General features: G+C 41.6%; 1 protein-coding gene across 3 annotated transcripts in view; it reads right to left on the bottom strand.

The window, feature by feature from the left end:
- sema6e (sema domain, transmembrane domain (TM), and cytoplasmic domain, (semaphorin) 6E) overlaps positions 1-20,995 on the bottom strand; it is a 314,886-nt gene that overhangs the window by 75,193 nt on the left and 218,698 nt on the right. For all 3 annotated transcript variants that reach the window (XM_034698572.1, XM_034698571.1, XM_034698573.1), the window contains exons 9-14: positions 14,952-15,042; positions 12,039-12,161; positions 10,730-10,818; positions 10,343-10,560; positions 5,328-5,459; positions 4,919-5,074 (exon numbers count right to left, since the gene is read on the bottom strand). In XM_034698572.1, coding sequence (XP_034554463.1) covers positions 4,919-5,074; positions 5,328-5,459; positions 10,343-10,560; positions 10,730-10,818; positions 12,039-12,161; positions 14,952-15,042 — 809 coding nt within the window. The remainder of the gene's footprint in view (positions 1-4,918; positions 5,075-5,327; positions 5,460-10,342; positions 10,561-10,729; positions 10,819-12,038; positions 12,162-14,951; positions 15,043-20,995) is intronic.

Raw genomic sequence — 20,995 nt, 5'->3', positions numbered from 1 at the left:
CAGACAATGGTTGCAACTGCTGTAAAGTTATACAGAGCAGGACCACCGGACAGCTGGAGTCATGTGACCGAAGTTCAAAGATTCTCCTCCTCCTCTCCTCATCCATGTTGTCTTTCTGGTCCTCTGAAAACCTCTGACCTGTTGACTCCAGGTCCTGGCTCCGCTCATCATGACTTTGGTTTGTTGTTGTAGTTAAGTGAAATACGATCTGGTGATAGCACAGAGTCTTTTATTCTGAAAATTAACCGGATGTTTTCATTTTGTTTTGGTGAAACCTGACTTCCTGTCCCGCTCCACCTGCTCTGTTGAGATTGATGCGTTGTGCTCTGGCATCCGGCAAAAATAGAAGTCTTGCGTATCTGATCCAGAGGGCTCCGACCAGCCAGATCAGAGCTGGAACGCAACAGAGTGGATCCAGTGGAAGTTAACACATTGACTAGATTAGAAACCTATCAGATCCGGTGCTGTGACGGATCGGAGATGGTCTGGACACGGATCTGGTGGAATCTGGCCGTTAGACACAACATATGACTGTCATTCTAGGCCTACCTAATAGTCAATGATAATAATCAAGAAACCACAAGCAAGCTGAGTGTGTGGGAGACCAGCAACTCCCATGATGCAAGATAAAAATGACTGTTATTGTCAGTGGAGTTGTCGGCGATGTGTAGAGACATGTAACAGTTGCTTCTGTATCCATGAACAATCTTTAGGGATCCTTTTTCTTAGGCACCAAGGAGAAGAATCTGAGCCTGTCAGTGGCAAAAATAAGCATTTTCAGTGGACCCTGTCTGGTGATTCTGCCCCCTGGGATAGTGTTGCCACATCACAGCCTGTCTGTCAAATGTTGGCTGAAGCAATCCACCACAGCAGTTTTCAATGTTTGTAACATTGAGTCAGTCAAAAAAACGCCCCAGCTTTAAAAATACCAATCTAGCCCCTGCCTTAAAGTAAGCCAATCATGCGTGAGCTGGAGCTGGAGCTGGAGCTGGAGCTGGAGCTGTCACGTCTCTGGGAAGCTGATGTAAATGAGAGAGGACTTTCAGAACCACATTAGCTGGTTAGTGTCTTTGCATTGTTTTTGTTTCGTGGTAAACTTAAGACGGTGGGCGAACACTGAGCTCATTGTATGAAACAGCAGAGTGTGATCAATCACTTCAAACACCAACCCACCATTCCCATCCTCCATCGCCTACACCCGTTAATCCCTTCTTCCTATTAATTCATCTTCCAGTTTATCCATCCACCTACACTCGTTCAATCGATCCATCCGTCCTGTTATTGAGCGACGTTCCCTTCACTGAGATCTCTCTTTGAGCCCTGGTTTGTCTTTATTTTTGTTTGTGTTTCTGTGTCATTCAGTTCCAAACACACACCTGGGAGCTGCCCAGTATCACCACAGTCTAAAGCTGGTTCCAGTGGAGCAGCTGTGGATTAAGAGCCGGTCTTGAAGGGCACCTTGAGCCCGGTGCTTGTTGACAGAAGGATAAGCTTTATTCATACATTTTCCCTCCTTTGCCCAGGGATGTGGACAAACAAACTTCAGCCAATAAAACCAGTAATGTATTTGGCATCACATCCCTTCTAGACTCTTCTATGAAAGGACTTCAGCAGCTCCTGAGCCCTCGCCTCCTCCCCCTCCTTCCTCACCTCCTCCCACAGGTTCCCAGGGAGGCTGCTGCGTCTGTGTTTGCCCACGTGGTCTGGACTGGCACGTACCGGCAATGACTTGGTAGTATTGCGTGATGCGTTCTGGTTAGTTTTCATTTATCTTTCTCCTCTCCGGGGAGAGGCGAGGCAGATGTGATGTTTTTGGCGCCAGATGCGAAGCGGCGCATGTTTCCCCTGTGTGGAGCCACAGCGGTGTCTGGCTGGCTGTCAGGCTGGCTCTGCTTCAGGAGGCATGGAGGAGCCTGTGCTGCTTCTGTGTGTGTGTGTGTGTGTGTGTGTGTGTGTGTGTGTGTGTTTGTGTGTGTGTGTGTGTGTGTGTGTGTGTGTGTGTGTGTGTGTGATGGTATCAGCTGTGTGTACATCCGTGTCTGAGGTTTATGTGTTCCTGTCTGAAACACTTGTGACACTTATCAACGATTCGCAATTTACCCTGCATCACCTGGTCTGAGTGGATCCTTAAATGTCACAACACACACACACACACACACATGCATGCACGACTTCCTGGATAAACACTGCAGGGAGGCATCTGCAGGTCAGGTCAGTGTTCAGAGACGCCCCCCTTCCCACTCCCAGCACACCTCGTTTTTGATATGGGCTGAGATCGAACGTTGCACAAATCCGATGGGTTTTAATGAGGGACACGGTCGTATGTTCCACCTGAGCTCACTCGTCGATACCAATCACAGCCCCGAGTGGAAACACTGCCGGTACATTACATTGAATAGAAAATAATAGCTGCATACTAACCATCCAAGAACAGACTCTGGCTTTTTCCATAACAGTCCTGTTTTATAACTTCAGCCTGGCTGTGAACAGAACACTGACGTCAAGCTAATGGTGATGTTGTTGTTGTTGTGGTTTTTTGAGTCTGTGCAGATGTTCAAACAGGAGCCAGCTGAGCATTTGAAAGCATCTGAAATGTTTGTTTATGATGTATTTACTAGTGAAAGGTTTTAATAGTTTGCTTCAGCAACATTTGGACAAAAGTATGATAAAAAAGATTCCCTTTTTTTGTCCTATGAGATATTTTGGGGCTTTTTTTGGAGAGGATAAAGCAGAGGAGGGAGCAGGAGACCAGGACAGAGTGGGGAGTGACAACTTAAGGACTACAGCCACTGGACATGGGGTGCTCCTCCTCTTCTTCCACACAACTCACCCTCCCACCTGCTCGCTTTACCACCATGGGGTGGAGAGCCTTCAGCCGCCTCCCGAACTCAGATATTTATGTTCATAGTTTAAGCAAGAAACATAAATGCTGCAAAGTAAATGTGCATTTTGACATCTAGCTATTTAAATGATTATTCTTACTTGTCAAAAACATAGTTTCTCCTTGTTCCACTTTTCCAAAGTCAGTATTAGACATTTTCGTTCTTTCTTTTTCTTTTTTTAAGTTATATTTTTGGGACTTTTTGCTTTTATTCCAGAGGACAGCTGAAGAGAGACAGGAAATGTGGGGAGTAGAGAGTGGGGGAAGACATGCAGGAAATGGTTGACCAGCCAGGAATCGAACCGGCGACCTCTGTGATGAGGACTGTAGCCTCTGTATGTGGGGCACTTAGACCGCTAGGTCACCAACTCCCCTTTTCTTCCTTCTTTCTTTCTTTCTTTATTTCTTTCTTTCTTTCTTTCTTTCTTTCTTTCTTTCTTTCTTTCAACACAATAATAAACTGCTTATCTTTGAGTTTCATCACAAAAGATGGTATTGACATGGTATTTACAGTCTTTCCCTTTGATCTGAAGCCTTCACAGAGAATAAACATTTTTAAAAGCAAACTCAAACGGAGTTTTATTCTTATAACAGTTTTATTTATTTATTTATTTATCTATTTATCTATTTATTCATTTATTTATCTATTTATTTATTTATCTATTTATTCATGTATTTATCTATTTATTTATCTATTTATCTATTTATTAATTCATTTATTTATCTATTTATTTATTTATTTATTTATCTATTTATTTATTTATTTATTTATTTATGTATTGATTCATTTATTCATTTATTTATTTATTTATCTATTTATTCATTTATTTATCTATTTATTTATTTATCTATGTATTGATTCATTTATTCATTTATTTATTTATGTATTTATTTATTTATGTATTATCTAGTTCAAATTATTTCAGTCACTTTTTATTTATTTATTTATTTCAAGTATAGCCTCCTATTTTCTTTTAATGGTTTAATATTTTAGTGTTTTATTATCTTAGAAAGGTATTTTATTTTGGTGAATTTAATTTCCTGTGTTGAATCTTAACATCTTATTTTACCTCCAGTGTTTCCTCATTAAGATCTCATGAGAGCGTTTCCTCAGTTCGTTCAGCACCTTATTTTTTATTTTTCATTTATTTATTTTTATAGTTATTATTATTATTGTTGCATATATGCATATATTGTGTTCTTAAACTTAGGATCGTGAGGTTGGGTTTGGGGTCGGGGCTTGGGTTGGGTATTCAGATGGGGGGGGTATTTTTATTTTTATTTCTATATATATATATATATATATATATATATATATATATATATATATCTTTCTTTATTTTTTAACAGCACTTTGTGTTACAATGTCATTTAATGAAAAACCCTTTATAAATAAAGTCTGATTGATTGATTTTCTGAGTCTGTGAACATGTTTGGAACATACTTCCTTACATCTCAAGACCAGATGATGAATAAACCAAAATGTTATGATGTTGAACACAAATGTTATTATAGGCATGGTTCACTTAGAATGACAGCAGTGGCTCTAACTAATGATCTACTTCATCATCAGCTCGCCTTTTTACCACTTCATGAATAATTAATTGTCATAAATCAATAAAGAGTCAACAAACTGCTGGAGAAAAGTGAAAATAAGCATAATAACCTCGAGGATTTGAAGGTGACAGCCTCCCAGTTTTCTCTGACGACTTATGTTAAATTAAAGTCAGTGAGAGATTAGTATTTTTGCTTGATGAACTGTCTAAGCCATTAATCAATTCTATAATTAAATTTCTGTCAAATGACTCAGTACATTACAGAATGTGGGTCATTTCTAATAGGGAATAAATTTAGCTTGTGGCTGTGGATTTGTGATACTGGGAGAGGCTGGTGTCCTCTGTTGATTTTTCCCCTGTGTTTAACATTTAAGGTCCCCGTTCAGAGGCTGGAGAAGTCTTTTACATGGTTTCATTCAGACTTGATCCAGGTGAAACTGGACCTTGGATGACCAGTGCTTGTAAATGTTGTTAAACCAACCTGCTGGTGGTGCGGGTGAAGTAGGGTCTGTCGTTGACCGAGGGGACGGACTCGTCCATGAGTGGGTAGGACTTGATGAAAGTTAGGGTTTCGTCTGGAAAAGTTGTGGACGACTTGTAGGCAGCCGCTGATCCCTCACCGGCGCAGCATCCCGGCCTGTTCAACCGCAGCAGAGAAGAAATAATGAATCCAAAGTGAATTCAGTTCCATGTGCACAGACGTAAAAAACCACGAGCAGCTGTTTGTTCTCGGGAACAAGCAGGAGGGAAAACAGGTGTCTTGAGTGACTGTTTATTTTGCTGTTCTGAGATGTCTGTGCCGAACAATAACAGCATCTGCTTCATTGTAGGAGGCAGACAAATATGTTGTGGTAAAGTGACAGTTTGCTATTTAAAGACCCGTCTCTCACCTCGGCTTAGGGACCTGCTCCTCCAGAACAGGTGTCCAGGCAGACTCGCTGTTCTTCTGCTCTTTAAACTTTCCACTGAACGCCTTCTCGATGTCGTCCATGTAGAAGGCGCACACCGCCGAGCCGGTGATGCTGTGGAGGGGTGAGACAAGGCAACGACATTAAAGAGAGCAAGACAAGTGACGGGAAATCAGCACATTGTCAAGGTCTGGAACAACCTCTGTCCTCGTGAAGGAGACTTCAGCACACACTGACAGGTTGGAGCCATGACTATATTTGCAACATCTTTTCATCCTGCTGAGCTTCATTACTTCTTTACAGGGGTGGCCTTAAATGCTCTCTGTTAACAAATTAGATAACTACTGTCTATGACAATGGAGGACCTGGAGTTAAAGTCTCAGGAAACGTAAATGGAATATTCAAAATTCACATAGAATATCAAAATGTAATGTGTGATCAAGCTTCAACAAAAATCTGAGTGAAAATAAACATCCATGAAAAAAACAGCTTATTTTACAGGTCAGAGCATTTCTCAGGACTGTGTGGGCGTGGCCTAACTCTTTGATTGACAGGTCAAGAGAGAGTTCACAGCCTGCATGTTTGAGCCGTCTGACTCTGAATCTAAAGACATCAAAACTCCAGAATCTCCGTGACACCCGGAGCAGCGGAAGCTGAAGTGTAGTATGTGCACGCAGAGGAGCTCGGCTCCGGGTGTCAGACGGAGCTGTTTGTCTAAACTCTGAGCTGTGTGGGGACAGTTAGAGAACCTGACCTGGGAAAGTTAGTGAACCAGTCCTGAGGAAAGTTAGTGAACCGGTCCTGGGGAAAGTTAGTGAACTGGTCCTGGGGAAAGTTAGTGAACCGGTCCTGGGGAAAGTTAGTGAACCGGTCCTGGGGAAAGTTAGTGAACTGGTCCTGGGGAAAGTTAGTGAACCGGTCCTGGGGAAAGTAAGTGAACTGGTCCTGGGGAAAGTTAGTGAACCCGTCCTGGGGAAAGTTAGTGAACCGGTCCTGGGGAAAGTTAGTGAACCGGTCCTGGGGAAAGTTAGTGAACTGGTCCTGGGGAAAGTTAGTGAACCTGTCCTGGGATAAGTTAATGAACCGGTCCTGGGAAAGTTAGTGAACCGGTCCTGAGGAAAGTTAGTGAACCGGTCCTGGGAAAGTTAGTGAACCAGTTCTGAGGAAAGTTAGTGAACCGGTCCTGGGGAAAGTTAGTGAACTGGTCCTAGGGAAAGTTAGTGAACCGGTCCTGAGGAAAGTTAGTGAACCAGTCCTGAGGAAAGTTAGTGAACCAGTCCTGGGGAAAGTTAGTGAACTGGTCCTGGGGAAAGTTAGTGAACCGGTCCTGGGGAAAGCTAGTGGACCTGTCCTGGGGAAAGTTAGTGAATCGGTCCTGGGGAAAGTTAGTGAACCGGTCCTGAGGAAAGTTAGTGAACCGGTCTTGGGGAAAGTTAGTGAACCGGTCCTGAGGAAAGTTAGTGAACCGGTCCTGGGGACAGTTAGTGAACCCGTCCTGAGGAAAGTTAGTGAACCGGTCCTGGGGAAAGTTAGTGAACCGGTCCTGGGGAAAGTTAGTGAACCAGTCCTACGGAAAGTAAGTGGACTGGTCCTGAGGAAAGTTAGTGAACTTGTCCTGAGGGAAATGAACGGATCATGTGCGTGACAGCTTTAGCCACTCGGCTGCCGCTCAACTCAACCGCGTACCAAAGTTTCCCCAAATCCACCACAGTTAGAGAAATAAAAGAATGACAACACGCTGTCATCTTCAGCGGTGGATGTGCAGACAGGGACACACGAGCACAGCGGTGCAAAGAGCAGAGAGACAGCTATACAGACAGATTACAGACAGTACGTGATTAGCAAACAAGCCAACAGCTAAGACAACACTGAAGGGAGCTGGCTGAGACTTCAGGAGACGGTCTGAGCAGGAGCGGAGTAGTTTTGTTGAACATGTCTGCACGTGGCTCAGGACTCTTTATCCTAGCGTTGGAATGGAATCAAATCTTAACTGATAATAATTTAATAATGGATCAGAGTTCAGTTCCGATATTTTAAATATATATAACAGTATGTAAATGTGACTATAAATATCATAGGTAGATTGTTATGTTGATTTGGGTTTCCAGAGGCTTTAACTAATTGTGTGTGCCACGATCTCCTCACACTCAGACACACACCAAGGCGCATATAGCACTAACTGTCACTAACTTTAGAGATCAGCAAAACTTACATTCAAACTTAAAAGTTCACATTTCACTCATGTTACTCAAATGATCTGATTTCAGCAGAGATTGCAGCATTTACAGCTCCTCAGACCTTTTACCTCGACTGACAGCCGACACTGTGAGGATAATTCAGAGTCCTTGAACTGTCCTCACAGTGTCAGCTGTCTGCCACACTGGTGCACTTCAACAGTGTTCAACAATATCGACCAGTCGGACTTTATTTCTTTAAAAATCACAGATGGCCAAGAAAAACAGCCTCAGCTGGGATATATCTTTGGACAATTATAATGCAATGTGCACATGTGTGATTCTCACGTTGCATGACATGTAGAGGAAACACCTAAAACACGTCATGCAGCTGGTTTCATGTTTCTTAATAAGAATCAAAACCTCATCCAGTGTGATTAATCTACAGGAGGAGTTCACCTGATACCACATTGCACAGAGAGCTGACCACCCTGCATGCAGAACCTGTGTTTCCCTTACTGTAAACAAGCAGGGAACACAAACCACCATCACAGATACACCGGCATGATGAGGACGGAGGCAGACGCTCAGTTATGCAAGGCAGCTTTTTCACTCTGTGTATTTTCATTATCAGCAGCACCTGGGACCAGAGCGCTATACGTTGTGGCTACACACGCAGGCTGTTTATGGAGCGTCTGTGTTTACTCTACTGTCTGTGACCGAGGCACATTTTCAGCGTGGTGTTGTGGGAGTCTCAGGGAACTCACATCGTTAAATATTTGAGCTAGAGGCGCCAATTTCACAGATTTTTAACACCTTTAGAAACGTTTGACGACATTTGATAATTGATAATAAATTGACAACATCATCTCAGTGATGCTCATGAAGACATCTGTTGCTCCAACTGGTCCCATTCTACCTTGACTCCACTTTAGAGTCAGTCAGGGTTCCCACTCTTTACCAGAGATCATTTTCCAGGACATTTTTAGTGATGATCAAGCTGGTATGACAGTCTTAATTGAGTTCCTAATTTAGTTCCTAAATAGTCTAATATGTTCCTCTCAGTGGAAGTCTACATTGAAAGACATGCAGTCTATGGCTATCCATGAAATCATCTCTTACATGCTTAAAAATTATGGCAAATTAATTATAGATCAATGCAACCACAGATGTACAGCACTTTATTAGTGCAACCAAGTAACAATAAGATAAGAGATTCCTTTTATGGCAAACACTCATCTCAGCATTCTCTTTTCTCAAAAAATATTAAAGGTGACATATCATGCTTTTTTCATCAACATATATTGGTCTAAGAGGTCCCCAAAACATGTCTTTAAAGTTTATGCTCAAAAAAACACTTTGAAATCAGATTTTGGTCTGCCTGAAAAACCCTCTTCTTCAGCCCTCCTCAGAACGGTCTGCTTTCTCTCTGACCACGCCCCCTCAGGAAGTGGGTGTGGCCTCGACTGTCCAGCACGTTGATTTAATGTTTACATGTTGGCTGAATATACACGGCTGATCACAGATAGCGTTACTTCAACCCTCTGAATCTGATCTAGAATCTGATCCTGACGGAGAGGCGCCTGTAGCAGGACCTTTCTGAACCATTGGTCACAGATTTAGTGTTTCTTGTTGTTTTATTTATCAGTATGTAGACGTGTGTCTTGGTACACAGCTACCAACATGTATCTATGTGGCTATGCTAACTAGCGCTAGCACTTATCCATGATAAATAAAAATCATCCACTAGATCTTCAAATCTGCAGACGTGGGGAGTAAAACCGACCTCTACCAGAAAGGCAGCGGGACCTTTCTGAAGGATTGGTCACAGATTTAGTGTTTCTTGTTGTTTTATTTGTCAGTATGTCGACGTGTGTCTTGGTACACAGCTACAGCTACGAACATGTAGCTATGTGGCTATGCTAATTAGCGCTAGCACTTATCCATGATAAATAAAAATCATCCACTAGATCTTCAAATCTGCAGACGTGGGGAGTAAAACCGACCTTTGTGTTTATTAAGACAGCCTACAACTAGCATGCCTCCCTCCTAAGCTCCTTGTTAGCACACGTGTGCAGGGAATGAAAAACGGGGGAGGGGTTGAGTTTTATTTTATACAGTCTATGGGCTGAACAAGCTCTGAGCTCTGACTCCGTGACAGACCGGATATTGTTGTTACGTAACAAAAACAGTCTGAAACGGCTGGTTTCACACACATTTACAGAAAGGTGGAGAAATCAAAACAGGGGCAGAATGGATTTTTTTCATTCTCGGGGGGCTTGTAGACATGCCAGGGAAACATATTTCAGGTAAAGAACCATTAAAAAGTCAATTTTGCATGATATGTCACCTTTAAATTAGCTAAGTAAAAAACAAAAGAGCCTGCAAAGGAATCTGGAAGCTGCCTTACTGAAATAAATAATAATAATAAAAATAATCAGAGGATCAGTGCATAAATTTACCTAAATAGATCTGAATGACAAAAATGGCCACAAATGTTGAATGGGGATGTGTTTTTTTAACCTTGTCAGGTCCCATGCAGTCATGTTGGAATAATTTTCCAGGACATTTTACTTTTTCTCCCATTTCCAGGTGTTTTCCAGTACTGGAAAACTTGTCAACTGTTTTCCAGGTTTTCAAGGTTTCCCGGGACGAGTGGGAACCCTGGTCAGTGAATGACAAAGGGCTGAACCAAGTGTGGTTAAATGTGGAGGGTGGAGAGACTTATATTAAAAACAGTAACTGAGAGACTATAGAAAGGCTCTTCTTGCAGCCACAAACAACACATAAAGAGTGTTATAGTGAGGATGCATTGATTCTTACCTGTTTGCCTGTGTGGTGAAGACTCCAAGCACGGCCGGCCTGTGGTTGATCTGCAGCACGTTTGTCAGCGACTGCAGAACATCAAAGTAAAAGAAGGAGTCGCCTGGGACCGAGCAGTTCAGCCGAGCTTTGAGAAACGACGTCCAGTAACGTTCGAGAACCCTCGGTGAACCGCCGTTGTCGTTTTTACAAACGCGTGCCACTCTGGAGAAAACCACCTGAGGGGAAAAGAAGAGGGAGAAACAAACTCAGGCAGAGCGATCGTGGAATATTAAAACACTCATTCGTAGGCGTGTGGTTTGCATGGAAGTGATGTTGTTTGACAAACACAGGCACCACAAACCACGAGTCTGAAGAGCGCCTGCTCTGGAAAAATGTGTCTCTCACCTTGCCAAGAGTGGTGTACTCCACTGCGATCTCACTGAAGAAGAAGTACACGTAGTTCCCGTACTCAATGGCGTGGAGGAAATGGGGCTCTGTGGGACACAAGAGGAGAAGATATTTGAAAAACAAGCCGCGGTGAAGCCTCATTCCTAACATGAGAGTGCAGAGTGAGCTCGTAAACACAGATGCTGGATTTGGACGACGGTTCAAAGAGAAGTTTGTGTTGTTGCATGAAAATATGAATGCAACTACAGAAAAGAGAGGAAGAGAAACGAAGAATCAGAGGGATAAGAATAATCAAGACTGCAGAAATAATTCTGGATCAGATCTGATAACTCATTTATAAAACCAATCTCTGAAATCTTAATACGGTATCAAATCCATGCTGTTTAGACTCATAAAGATTCAATTTAGATTATTTATCAGCTTTTGCAGGTGTACAAAGTGATCAAAACCAGAGGATTAATCAGAAACACAAGACATAAATGGCTGATTATGAAACATATATTATCAAACACTGTGTGGATTACTTTTCCACTCACAAGCTGTTTGAACGTTCTAATGAAATATTCCTCTTGATAAGCTTAGAGTGTTACTTTAACATAAATAAGGCAGTGCTAAAGTAATTAGGTTTAACTACTACTTTACAGAATCTAAAATATAAAACATATTCTGCTTTGTTTAACACTTTTTTGTTCATTAAATAATTCCATATATGTTCTTTCATAGTTTGATGTCTTTGGTGTTAATATACAGTGTTTACAATAATTAAAATAAATGCAAACCCTTGAATGAGAAGGTGTTTCCAAACTTTTGTAGCATCAGTGAATATGAAAAACTATTAAAATATTTCATAAAGTTTGGTCCTCTCAATTTACAGACAAAAAAACCCCCATTTACTTTCAGATAATCTGAATGGTTAAGTCATTTATGCATTATTTAAACCAGTTTCTTAAATTCAAACAGCAGAAAACTGGATGCAATCCGTCTGCAACGTCTCCAGAGAATGATGTAATGACCTCAGATATTATGGCATTTTCAAACAAATCTGGAAGCTGGTATTTAAGGGCTGAGTTAAACCAAAGGGAGTGTCCTTTGGTTTAACTCACAAGCTTAACATTTGGTCTGAATGCGGCTTAAGTTCAGTGAATCCTTGTATTTTGCAGATTTGGAAACTAACAGGAAATGGAGTCAGCCATGGAGGCTTCATGACAGAATTAGAGGGTCACCAATCTTCCTTTTCCACAACTCATCAGCTACCGCCTCTGTGCTGTATGTAAAGGTGCCAAATATGAACACACTGTATGCTCACCTCGCAGCCATTTGGAGTCATACTTGACCGTACGCAGAACAGGGCTGCTTTCTCCCAGACTCCTATAAATCACTGCGTCACTCGCCAAGAAGTCCGTCATGGTGGCTGAGTAGAAATCACCACCTGAGAGAAACAGAGATATATCGTCAGGGATCACAACGCCCCAGAATAACCCACTTCTATCAAGTCTCTATTTTTGGTCACAGGTGACTTTTGTTGCCCTTTGGAGAGCGGCTCCAGAGATGATAACAGATAGGGGGAAATGTGTCACTTTTAATACCACCTGTGTGAACTTTGCATAAATGTCAGTGGAAAGCTGGCAGGATTGAGGTCTGGCTCTCCCGGCCCTCGTCTCTGAACTTGACCCCTACATGTTCACAGAGTATCAGCTTCCATTCCTGCTATGATTAGCAATGAAATCTAAGCACATATCAGACTGCATCAAATTCTGATTAGACTCTGTGATCATCCATGTAGAAGCACTTAACACGTAGTCTAGTCTATTATTAAATTAGTCTGCGTTAGGCCAATAATATCCTGTCTTTATGTGAGTACTTGAAGTGAACTCATTGCTGCAATCAAACACATCATTCTGCACTGACATGTTAATGTCTTTAAAAATAACTAGTCCTTGATATCACAGCAAACTGGGCTGATGTGTTTCAGACAGTTGATGGAGTTTCTTTACCAACATGAAAATACTCTTGTAAAACTTACTAACATTGATAAGAACTTTAAATTCACACATTGTCTTATTTACATGCTTTTCAAAAACACAAATGCAACAAGGAATAGTCAGGGAAACACTAAAGTCCTTTTACTTGTTTTTAAAGCTCTTAATAGCCTTCCTCCTCCATCCATCACTGATCTCCTGTCATTTCATGATCCAGCTCGATCACTGAGGTCCTCCAATGCTTCCCTTTTAAATGTTCCTCGTGTGTTTCACACAAAGAGAGAGAGCTTTCTGTTTTTATGCCCCTAAGCTGTGGAACTGTCTTCCTCTAGACATTAAAACGGGGAGCTCTCTGGGTGTTTTTAAAAGTAAATTTAAGACTTACCCTTTTAATCTAGCTTTTAATTTGGAATAATTTATGTTTAGCCCTGGACTGCATTGTTAGTATACATATTGCTTTAACATTTATTCATCTTATTTAATTATTTATTTCTTGTATTCACCTGATCTTGTTAACGCTACCTTATTTTAAACTTTTCTTTCCACTCTTACTTATTTTATTATTTTTACTGTATTGATTTGATTAGATTTTTAAGTATTTCATTTATAATTATGCCTTTAATCATTTTTCCATTGCTGTTGTTTTCTGTCTCTCTGCTAAGCTTATTGGCTTCAAAACAGCGCTTCAGAAACCGATGGGTGACGTCACGGGTACTACGTCCATTATTTATACAGTCTATGATTGCAGCACAGTTTGCACCCTGATTTTTTATTTATTTATTTATTTATTTATTATTTAAAAAGGACCATGCATATTAATTAACATTTCTGTAAATATGCCAGAGTTAGCCAAAAGGCTAGTTTACATCCATAGTCCCTTGCCAGATGTTAAAAAGGCTCCCCAAAAAGATCAAGATTAAACAAATTGAGTAAAATAAAATCAAAGTAAGAAGGTAGAGGAGAAACCAAAACAAACAAACAAACAAAAAAGAAAAGTACAATATGACTAAAAGCAACATAAGGACATGATATGACAGATCTAGAAAATGAAGATAAAGTTGTATGTAGACTGTGTCTGCTTGAGGTGACATAGAACCAATCTACTAAAGCAAGGTGTGACCAAGCGTGCCGGATACGGCCCTGGTGGTGAGGCTTTCAGCAGAGTGTCTGCCCCCTGGTGGCTGGCTGCAGTATAGGTCAAAAAATCCGTCTCCCCCATTCATTTGAATGGGGGAGCAGTCAAACTTTAAAAAATAAATACACGTCGTACGAATGTTTCTCACATCCGTATGCTGTGGTGATGTGTAGTTAGTATTTGACGGTTTTGTGTCCAAGTCCTCTTTTTTCTGAAAAGTTTCTTTTTCGTTAGTTATTAGAGTTTAAAAAACGGGGTTTTATTTCCTGTTTCCTTTAATTCACAGCCGCCGTAGAACGAAACTTCAAAGAACACACAGCGTCTTGTGGCGTTAAGCTGTAGGGCGGAGCTAATTACAAAGGCTTCACAGGCTCTGGCTGCACAATGGCTGCGCCCAGGAGAGGGATTTTTTGGCTTCAGAACTGTACAACGGGAAGAGGCGGAGCAACGCTGTCCATTTTTATTTACAGTCTATGGGTGTGACCAGCACAGGCATGTGGAGGTCTGAATGCTGGTGGTGCTAGCTCTGCTAACCTTAGCCACTCAAATTTTGTCTTGATTAGCTTACCTCGCCAAACTCTTAAAACCCATCAAACCATGTTAGACTGTTATATTATAATCTTCCTTTTATAAGATTCTCTTATTTTATTTCCAAAGCTATTTTTCTTTATTGATAATATTCATAACCAGACCACGGCTAATCCTTTTAATTAAAAATCCCACTTTGCAGTCAGTCTAATACAGTCCTCCATTTGGTCTTGAGTGGCAAAATTTTCTAAATCCATCCAACCATGAAAGTCTGCTGCTTTATAACTGAACTATCACCTTGAGATGCTCAAACAGCAGATTAGCTTTATTTGATGCATTCACATTCAGAGTGATTGTTTCACTTCAGCACACACAGGTTTAATTAAAAGACAAACGTATACCTGCAAACACCCACTGTTCAAATCCTCAATGCAACACTGTTATGAAACTCTGATTGAAGCTGGCAGGGTATTCTGATTGGACTAATAACACAGATCAGCAGCAGTGGGAGTCGAACCTTTGACACTTCAATTACAGAACAGTTTGTACAACCACGCGGTCGCTCTGCATGACTTACCTGCGAAAAGGCCCACGTTGGATTGGCGCGACTCAAAGGGACACCGAGCCTGTCCCACCACCTCCTCCCCCTCCTGCTCCAACGTGGACATCTAGGTCAGAGAGGACACAATACAAAGGAACGCTTTAGAGGCCATATGGAGAGCTGTAATAGAAAAACAGGTTCTAAAGACAATTGTAAACATGAAAACCCTGGCGGTCTCTGCTGCCCTGACTGCACAATCAATCAGCAAACAAAAGCGTTTAATGTTGTGAGGATTGTGGCTGAATGCGAGGGATGCGTACCAAATCAGGCTGTGATTATGAAAAGGTAGCTGCTGCATCATAAAGATTACTTTTATTTGATGTGTTGTATGTAGGTCGGGACCATAAAAGATGTGTGAAGTTTGAAGTCCTGCTGTCAGGAGCGCAGAGGACAGTTTATCTCTCAGCCGCAGATATTTCAGCAGCTATTTCAGCAGCTATTTCCTGAGCCACTGTTAACAAGATTGTAAACCCCGGGTACAGCAGTACGCAAAACCCAGCAGTGTGTGTGTTTGTGGAGCGAGGGCTGGATGCACGCTGAGCGGATACAACACCCCGTGTAGGAGCGAGGTGACGGAAGGAGACATTCACACACGACGTCAACAGGACATTAACACGTGGTTTGGTTTTTGCTCTGTCGTCTACTTTGGCACAAGAAGTGAGTCCAGCTGCTGCATGCATGGGGATTGAGAAACTAATCAGGGTTAAATAGACCAAGTGACTGCATCATACTGTGTGAACTGAGCCCACAATAGTAAATAGCTTGGTTCATTCTTCTTTACATCACTTAAGAAATATCGCCAAACTCAGTCCTTTTGTGTCATCTCAGCTGGTTTACTGTAACTCTCTTTTCACATGTCTTAGCAATGCATCCCTGAACCGCCTACAAGTGGTCCAAAATGCTGCTGCTGCTAAACTGTTGACCAAATCATCTAAAAGGTCTCATGTTACTCCAATCCTTATATCTTTGCACATGCTTCCAGTTAAATGTAGAATCCAGTTTAAAGTTCTTGTTGTGCACAGAGCGCTCACTAGTCAGGCTCCAGTCTACATCAAGGAGCTGCTGAAGCCTTATAACTCCAGCAGGACTCTGAGGTCCTCTGATCAGGGTTTATTGGTTGTGCCTCGTACCAGGTTAAAGACTAAAGGAGACTGTGCTTTCCAGGTTGTTGGTCCTAAACTCTGGAACAGTCTCCCTCTGGAACTGAGGATTCTGGACACTGTTGACCGGTTTAAAAAGCAGTTGAAGACCCATCTGTTTAGACTTGCCTTTGATTAATCTGTCTGTTTTTATGTCATGTATTTGCATTGAATGCAATCTCTGTTTTGCCTTTTAGATAGACTTTATTTGTTTTTCTCACATTCTTATTCACATATTATACTCAATTGAGTGGACATGGAATAATTGGACCCCCCTCCTCCCTAGTCACCCCCCCATCAGGATGTAAAGTCAGGGTTCACAATATATCACTGAAATCAAAAACAACAGTACCAACCTATCACAACCATTGAAAAGAAAAAAGAAAAGAATGCCTAGCTGACCAAAACCTCATCTAGAGGCAGGTACCCCCTTATCCATACCAACATACATCTGCCTGCACAGACATGCACAAGCACAGGCACGTCCACACAAGGACGTGCCTGTGCTTGTGCACACATATACATGCCCGCAGAAACACACAAGCATAGCACAAGCTGTTTTGCCTTTTGAGGTATATTCAATTATCCAAAAGTGTCAGAACCCCAAAAAATCCCAATACACATTTTTTTTAATTTAATCTTTAACTCCATTACTAACCATTTAAATCCAGATTTAGTCCATTGTTGTTTAATTCTAACAGATCATGGTTCAATGAGGATAACTCACTCGTTTTTCATTAAAATTAATGTTAAAACTTTTTTAATGTACATTGGAAAGCCCTAAATATAAATACAATAGTTTTACATGACATATATGTTTATTTATTTTATTTTACATTTTGATTTATTTTTTTTTTTTAAGAAGTGATGATAATAAAGTTACTTGACACCTCTTCTGTCACATGCTGCCCAGATTTTTACGCTGCATTTAGCTGGTTTGGAAGACATATATTGCCTAAAATAGACTTTAAAAAGGGTCAATTTGACCCGCAACATAACAGGAGGGTTAATGTTTTTCTTTTGTTGTTGTTATAAAGCTCCTTTAATCAATCAATCAAGCTTTATTTATATAGCACCTTTCATACAAATCACATGCAACCTGTAAGAGCTTTACAGTGACTGAAAACAAGGAAGAAGCAGAAATAAAATTGTAATTCTAATTGTATTTCATCATACCATAGAAACATCTGACAAAAACACCTAAAAACCCTGAAGCAGCAGACTTTGTGAAAATGTAATGTTTGTGTCATTCTCAAAACTTTTGGCCATGACTGTACAGATACAGAAATCTCACTTACATACAAGAAGGGCAACAGGGCAGAAAGTTACTATAACATCATCCTAATAGGCTCATAAATATCACTGTTGTTAAAACTCTTTGTATTTTGTGTGTGAGGTACTTTCATGTATTGTTCTGTTATGACTCTTCTCATGACTTTCTAGCGCAGCATGTCGTGGTGCTCGTGTTTTAAATTTAGTCTACCAGGAGATTTCCAGTGGAAATTAGCTTGAAGCTTCACAACAATAGATTTATTCAACACTTATTTTTGAGTTCCCAAGTCTTCACAAAGTTTCCGGGTGAGAGCTGGGATTGTGGGTATAAAATTAGTCTCAAGGGTTTTTACAATTTGCAGAAGAAAAACAAAATTACTCAAAGTCTGCAACAAACTTTTTCTCAGTTTGAAACAGATTTGCATTTCTTCTCAGCGTCTCCTCCTCGAACAGGAGGCAGAAGTCTGTGATTTAAACCTAAGTGCAGAGAAGGATTCGTTTCTTATTTTCACCTCAGACCAGAGGGGGTTTGGGTTAATGGCTGCTCCGCGTACATGTGACAATATAATCATCCGTTGGAGGAGAAAAGTAAGCGATTCAAATCCTTGCAACAGCACTGCCCCTAGACATTTGTACAATAGAAACCCTCCGACTTGAAAATGGGCTGTGTTTACACCTCTGAACCTGATGCAATCCAACACAACAGCTCTGCCCTAAATCTCACTTCTAAGCAGATTCAAGAGTTCGTTTAAGGTTCAGACTGAGTCTCAACTTTGTCTTGTTGTGATGAATCTCATTATTTTATACAGGTCAGCCTCCTGTGCAGCATCACCGCTGAAGTTTGGTGAGACAGGGGGAAGAATTTTCACAAAAAAAAAAAACTCAGAACCAATCTCAAAAGACGAGTTCAGAAAGTGACGAAGGCTTGGTGCTTTAAATTGGTTTCTAATTTTGGCCCCTTGGAACGGGAAGCAGACGCATGAGGAGACACAGGGAAGAACATTACCACAGAGAGATGAAGAGAGTGGCTGAGGTAACTCATCCACAGGGCTTTGTCCTTAAAGTGGATGTTTCTAAGGAATGAGAAGCAACAAAAGTCACAAGTATAAACAACTAAAGGGAGAATGATACGGTTGATGTTGCAAGAAGGAACTATGCGACAGAGGAAATATCCTCATCAGATATTTAATGATCGTCTCAAGACGTTTATGAGGGATGCATCCGGCTGAGAGTCTCCAGTTAACAGGGTCGCTGTTTAAACCAAAACACCGGCCGATCTCTGCCACGGCTTTTTGAGTTCAAAAGGATTTTAAAGCCGTGTTGAAACGTCTTTGCTACTCGCCAGTGGCGGTTCTGGGGAGGGGCCAACAGGGGCCAGTGCCCCTGTAAAACTGAAACTGGACCCCGCTGTGCCCCCCCCGGACACCAAAATAATATTATAACAATAAAAAAATAGCTTTGGTATTGCGCAGATGTTACAGGTGGAACACATGCGTGTGGCACTTGGTTCCAGTCCCTTAGAGCGCTAAGGGACTAAGGGACTCATGTTGAGTGTAAACAGCCAATCAGCTGCTGTCATATCAGTATGTCAGTATATATGTCTAGTATATAGGGATGCACTGATATTTTGCCAGTTTGTTCTAAGCTGGTCCTCACCCTTCTCAGTCTCCTTTGTCAGGGTTGAATGTGTCCCTCTGACAACACCCTTGGCCCCAGCCTGGCCCCCCCAGTACAATTGGTCTAGAACCGCCACTGCTACTCGTGCTTATCTCCTCTCACGTGTTGATTCAGTGAATCCATCTGTGATGAAATATAGCACCATCTAAAACAGCGCCAGCTGAGTCTCTTCATGCTAACAGGCTAACTGTTGTGTTGCTCATACTGATACCTGCCTGTCCGTCTGCTTCTATGGTGTCATCTGTGATGAATGGCATTCCTCTTTGTTTTACTGCCCTCTACTGGTCTAGTGGTGAAGTGCATTTACTTTTTTTTTTCTCCATACGTCACTTTTTCTTTTCTTTTTTTTAACCTTTATTTAACCAGATGAGACTCATTGAGATCAAGACCTCATTTACAAGGGCGACGTAGCCAAGAGGTCAGCAGCACATGTCAAAATAAATAGCACAACTCAACAGCATGGAGCATATATGGAGCGCCGCCTGCAAGCTAGTTCCGGCAGACAACTCGAGCTGCGCTCAGTCATACTGACACGTCATCATCCTCCCTATCAGCTGATCTCAACATCCTCATTTGGCGGTCTATTTAAGCTGCAAGTCTCCTTGTCTCTGCCTCTGCCTCTGCTTTGCAAGTGCTCCTGCTGTTATGCTCAGTGCTGTGTGCAAACTTTGTACCCACCTCCTCCCCGGCATCCACCTGCGGGCTCCGAGGGGGGTTAGTCCTGTCTCATTGCTCCTAAATGTCTGCATTTAAATAATCTATTCTGAGTAATGAGGTTCAGAGCCCATACACCAAACACAATACTGTTTGCTGCAATAAACTTTATCTTAAGTGAACGTGAGTTGTCTGGCTGAAATACAGACAGTATGTAGAAGCAATCAATAATTAAATAATCAATAAAACACAGGCACTGTTCTGGGGTCTGTCTTTCATTTAAGATGGACCCAAAGGCGTCAAGTGAGATAAGATCTGACAGATTCAAATCCTTCTGGAGCCGATTCCAAGGATTTGAATCTGAATCTGGACTGATTTGCACAATCTACCCGGGAATTCAGCCCACGGTCGAAACACAGACAGCAATGGGGGTACAGGGACCTTTTAGTTCAGGGTAAAGTAGTTCTGAGGGCTAAAAGACCCCAGAACTATTGGTTGAAATGCACCTTAAGAGAGAAATGTACAGCTTCAAGATCTATCTCTTTGGGATCCTGTCTCAAATGTTGTCAGACACTTAAAATGAACAAGTGATAAAAACAAGCACCTACAGAGGATGCACTTTATCAAATGACGTTGCAGTCAGTGAAGTCTGTTTTGCAGCCGGCTGAAGCATTAACTTGTTTTTATTCAGTTTGTTATCTGGTCCCTGAAATGTGTAAATAAAAGTCCATATGACCAGACATTGGATCGACACGCTCAGGAGCAGCACTTCTCTATCAGCCGAATAAAATCAAACTCTCTTTAAAGTCTGGCAATAAAAAAACTAAAGCATTGACCGGACTTCTCATCTGCAGGGTAACATGATCTGAAGTGAAGCAGCAGTTTGTTCATCACTAAAGACAGAGAGACCTCACAAGTCAGATTGTTTGGACCGCAGGATCGTTACCCCAGCGGGCAGATGAAGACAGATGGATCTGACGCTTCAAGGTTTTGTTGCATCTCTAACGCATGTTGAAGACAGCCTCTCTGTTGTCTCCAGACCAGCTGTCTCAGCAGTCTGGTCAGAGGAGCTGTGTGTTCATGGCTGGGTATCCATTCATGTCTTTGACCAACACACACTCACAGAAACAAACAGATGCCACTCACTCAATCCTCTCTCGTCCTCCTCGCATTTTTTCAGGATGTCCCGCAAACAGATTCCCTGAAATGATCTACACCTCCTCCCTCCAGCTGTCTGGATAGTCATCTTTTGTGTTTCTTTTTCCAGACGGGGGAAAA

Source organism: Notolabrus celidotus, chromosome 12, assembly GCF_009762535.1.
Source record: "Notolabrus celidotus isolate fNotCel1 chromosome 12, fNotCel1.pri, whole genome shotgun sequence".
Lineage (NCBI taxonomy): Eukaryota > Metazoa > Chordata > Actinopteri > Labriformes > Labridae > Notolabrus > Notolabrus celidotus.
This window is presented reverse-complemented; position numbering and strand designations above follow the sequence as displayed.